Source organism: Eupeodes corollae, chromosome 2 (assembly GCF_945859685.1).
Source record: "Eupeodes corollae chromosome 2, idEupCoro1.1, whole genome shotgun sequence".
Taxonomy (NCBI): domain Eukaryota; kingdom Metazoa; phylum Arthropoda; class Insecta; order Diptera; family Syrphidae; genus Eupeodes; species Eupeodes corollae.
The window spans coordinates 55,109,228-55,113,197 of record NC_079148.1 but is presented as its reverse complement, the minus strand read 5'-3'; the positions used below and the strand labels follow the sequence as shown (position 1 = coordinate 55,113,197).

The window sequence follows — 3,970 nt, the reverse complement described above, 5'->3', positions numbered from 1 at the left end:
TTCCACAGCTGACAGAACTCTACACAAATATTTTCCCGTTGTGGTTTTCGTTTTAATTTCGCTCTACACTTGGAGACCACCGAAAAATTTCGTTTCGCATCAGCAGCGTACTAGGCTTTAAACACGAAATGAAACTTTTCAAAATTTATTTTTTTTGACAGTCAAATTGTAGAAAAAATTTGTTGTTCTCATAAGAATTTTATTGCAGAAAGTATGAGTTTCAAAAGGAAAATATTGCACTAAAATATTTTTCTTTGCTCTAAATCAATAATGAGTTTGACTTGAAAGAAATTTCTCTTGGACTAAGTAATACGATTTCGAAAAGGGCTCTAGAAAACTAACAAGACATTTTAGTTTTGAATAGAGTTAACTTTTGATAATAATAATAGCTTCTACGAACCAGAATTTATTGAAAATTTATCAAATTATTCAGATTTGCTTACTACAAATTTTGACAGGTGATATTTGGCAGATGTCAGCGTAGCTTTATATTTAATACTGACGTTACATTACGTACATTTGTGTGCCTTAGGATCTACAAGAGAGCGATAAAGGAACACCATCGAAAACCAACATAAAAACAACCAACAATGAACAAGTAAAAAGTCTGACTTTATGAGAGAAATATGGTTTATTTACCTTTAAAGTATTTAATGTACAAAATTTAGAAAATGTTTATAATTGAAGCATGTAGTAGATTAATTTTTTAAAATTGGATTTCCTTCCTCGCTCTCTTTCAATCATTTGGCTTGATATACCCCGCAGCCAACACATTATGTTATGATGTCACTATAAAATGAAGAAAGAAAAAAATGGCTTAATAAATAATTGGATTTTATTCAACAATCTTAAGTCTAATATAAATTAACTATTCTAATATTATAAATATTAACAAATCAATAAGTTTTGTTCTTTTAATTTTTCATTAAGATGCCTCCTCTGATTTTGTGTGTAGAAATTTTCCCGGATGATTTTTATCCACTGTCACAATTGGAATGAACTTGATCGATGTACCCGTTTCTCGAGAATATCGATTTAGATCTTGTAAACTATGCATGGGAACCTCCTCAGTGGGTGCACCAAACCATTTACTGAGACGTCCGCGGATCAACTTATCAAGGAAGCGCACTGTCTCTTCACGTGTCACTTCTTCGGGCAACGTCAGCGATCCCGGAGCATGTTGAGTGGCATCTATGAAGTCGGGATGTTGGTAGACAATATCTCGAATGATCTTATCCATGTGGGCGTCATGGGATGGGCCATATTGAGCTGGTGCGCCAACTGTAGGTGGCTGAATCATCGTTTGGTCATTCATTGCATCCGACGAAGGGGCATTGATATCAACAAAAACATTGTGCTTAACTGCTGAATCAAACATTTTGCGGGCCTCTGCATCAATCATCTGCTGGATGCTTGGACTCCCAACAGATGATTCCAATACCTCAGCTGTGGCTGTTGGCTTTTCTGTATTTTTCGCAGAAGCAACTTGAGTTGAACCATTTACTTCTTCATTTTTCTCTGCTGTCACAAGTTTAAAACTGCCATTCTTCACTTCGTACTTGTGGCCTAGTCTGTCGTATACGTATTCGACATTTGGGTCAGTCATTGGATGAGAGTGTAGTTGTGGTTGTGGTTGTGACTGATACCAAATGGGGTTACCTGGATTTTGTGCATGCCTCGTCAATTCCATCGAACTAGAGCTGCATGGCGGAGGCATTGGCCCAGACCCAGAGTAGCTTGGATTTGGATTTTGAAATGGATTTACGCTTCGTTTTGAATAATTTTCTCCATCAGCCGATGGTGGACTCATATCGAAATGCTGATTTGGCGATTCTTTTGTGTTTTCATTCATTGGTTGTCGTTGTGTTGTTTGGTCATTTTTTTTATTGGTGACTTCTGCATCGGCGGGCAGCGGAGAACTAAATGTTTTGAGTTTTTTATTCAAGTCGTTGTTGATGCAATTTTTGCAGCCATTGCAGCCAATATTGCACTTGCCACGCTTAAAATTCGGCAGCATGGTTTCAGGCATGTATTGAATGATCTCTGGGATGGTTAGGTCCATTTGGGATTGTTCCCTTTGCAAAAGATCATATTCACCCTTGATGTCACGTTTTACGATCTTACATTTTGAAGCTTTACGTGGAACTCGTTGCTGTTGCTTGAGGGATTTGAGAAAATCTCTTATTTCGTCGAGACTGATTGTTTTCTTTTGCGGAGAGACTTCACGCCTCGCACGCCCCTTATATATTTTGTTGGTTTGAATGCCCTTCAATACGTACCTACATGTTGGTTTAGCGGGTGGGCATTTTCCACACGCACAAGGGCTGGTGAGAGCTGAAAGAGGAAGTGAGTATGCAGGTGGAAGTGGAGCTGCAGGAGCAGCTGGGGCTGCTTTAGCTATTAGCTGATAAACCGTGGGGGTCGGCAAAGGTGCTTTGAGTGGGGCCACTCCACTAAAATCGTCCACTAAAAACAAATTAGGTTCGGTTATTGATGTTGTTTCGTTGTATGTAACTTTAAGGGTATATTACCTAGAGCTGGAGGAGCAGCAGCAGCAAGAGCAGGAAGTGCTGGTAAAGCAAGGGCTGAAAGAGCAGCTAGAGCACTAAGAGCAGGGAGAGTTGAAAGAGCAGGAAGGGCTGGAGCAGCTGGTAGAGGTGCTGGCAATGCTGCTGGAAGTGGAGCTGCTGGTAAAGCTGCTGCAGCACATGCTGCACATGGTGGTGCAGCTGGAGGTGCTGCGGCACATGCTGCACATGGTGGTGCAGCAGGAGGTGCTGCGGCACATGCTGCACATGGGGTAGGTGCAGGTAATGCGACCGGCTCATCACAATCTTGAAAACAAATTAATTTATTCCGTTCCGTTCAATAATTTGAAAAAAAAAACTTATTACCAGGTGCCGGTAAGGGAGCTGCGAGGATTGGGGTTATCAAGTTCGGGTTACAAACTGGTGGTGGAATAGGTGGTAAAGGTGCTTCAACAACCATATCCAAAGACAACGCAACATTTGGTGCCGCACATGGAGCTGGAGGCACCTCAATTTTATATCCATGAGTTGGACATGGCACTACCAGAGGTGGTGGAGCAACTGGGATAGTAACTGACAAAGGGACAGCTGTGGCGCAAGAACATCCACCAAGTAATGCTTTACTTTCAATCACACTGATCTATACAAGTGTTAATTAAACATTTATTAGGATATATTTTTTTATTAATTTATTAAAAACAAACCTTTACAAAAATCAATACAAAAATAAGTTTATCCAAAGACGGTCCCATAGCGCTTTTGGATGAGAAGAGAAAAATTCACTAAGCAAATGCTTGAGATCGTGCTATTGTACTCTTTTATATAGCAAAATATAAAAATCTTTGATTATACTATTTAAACGTTCTTGAAGTTGACCTAGCTATTTTATCATCACCCATCAAAGTGTTGTTATTTTGCAGCTTGAATTATTATATTTTGTGACGTGATTGTTGAGATGTTTCAGTGATTCGAAGAAATGTTGTACGTTTTGGACTTAACTTAAATGATTAAATTACTAATATAAATGTGTCATATAACGTGAATTTATAATTTTAAAATTATAACATTCAAATTGTATGTACATACATACATAGATGCAGAATGTTAAGTTAGGTCTTTATTGCATTAGGTTCAATAGGGTTTCAAAAGATGGCCCATATTGTGCAGATATAAAAAGCAATTCAAAGAAGACGCTTCTTTTATAGCAGACCAATAGCAATTTTCAAAAGTCCAAATTTCTGAAAAAAAAAAATATCCAAGATCGAACACAGTTAAATCGTTAAACATACATACGTCTATAACTATAACTAAAACATATTAAATTGTACATATGTATGTATATATTATATGATAATTTATTTACAAAAAAAAGTGGGGCAAACTGCAGTACATAATGTAACTAATAAATAGCCCAATCTCTCATCACTGTTTATGTTATTATT

At 38.0% G+C, this 3,970-nt stretch overlaps 1 protein-coding gene across 1 annotated transcript; it reads right to left on the bottom strand.

Annotated features, from left to right (window-relative positions):
- Positions 1 to 620: 620 nt before the first annotated feature.
- On the bottom strand, positions 621 to 3,367 carry LOC129947331 (uncharacterized). Its single transcript, XM_056057851.1, has 5 exons — positions 3,233 to 3,367; positions 2,895 to 3,168; positions 2,532 to 2,834; positions 2,280 to 2,466; positions 621 to 789 (listed from the first exon to the last, which is right to left on the bottom strand). Exons 1-5 carry the CDS (start codon positions 3,278 to 3,280, stop codon positions 774 to 776), a joined length of 828 nt encoding a protein of 275 aa, XP_055913826.1. The 5' UTR covers positions 3,281 to 3,367; the 3' UTR covers positions 621 to 773.
- Between the last annotated feature and the right edge of the window lie 603 nt (positions 3,368 to 3,970).

Bases quoted from the DNA above. Each gene is read 5' to 3' on its own strand.
- LOC129947331 (XM_056057851.1), bottom strand. From the start codon at position 3,280: ATGGGACCGTCTTTGGATAAACTTATTTTTGTATTGATTTTTGTAAAG. The intron at 3,169-3,232 runs GTTTGTTTTTAA...ACACTTGTATAG, and splicing joins TTGTATTGATTTTTGTAAAG to ATCAGTGTGATTGAAAGTAA. The intron at 2,467-2,531 runs GTAATATACCCT...ATTTGTTTTTAG, and splicing joins TGCTGCTCCTCCAGCTCTAG to TGGACGATTTTAGTGGAGTG.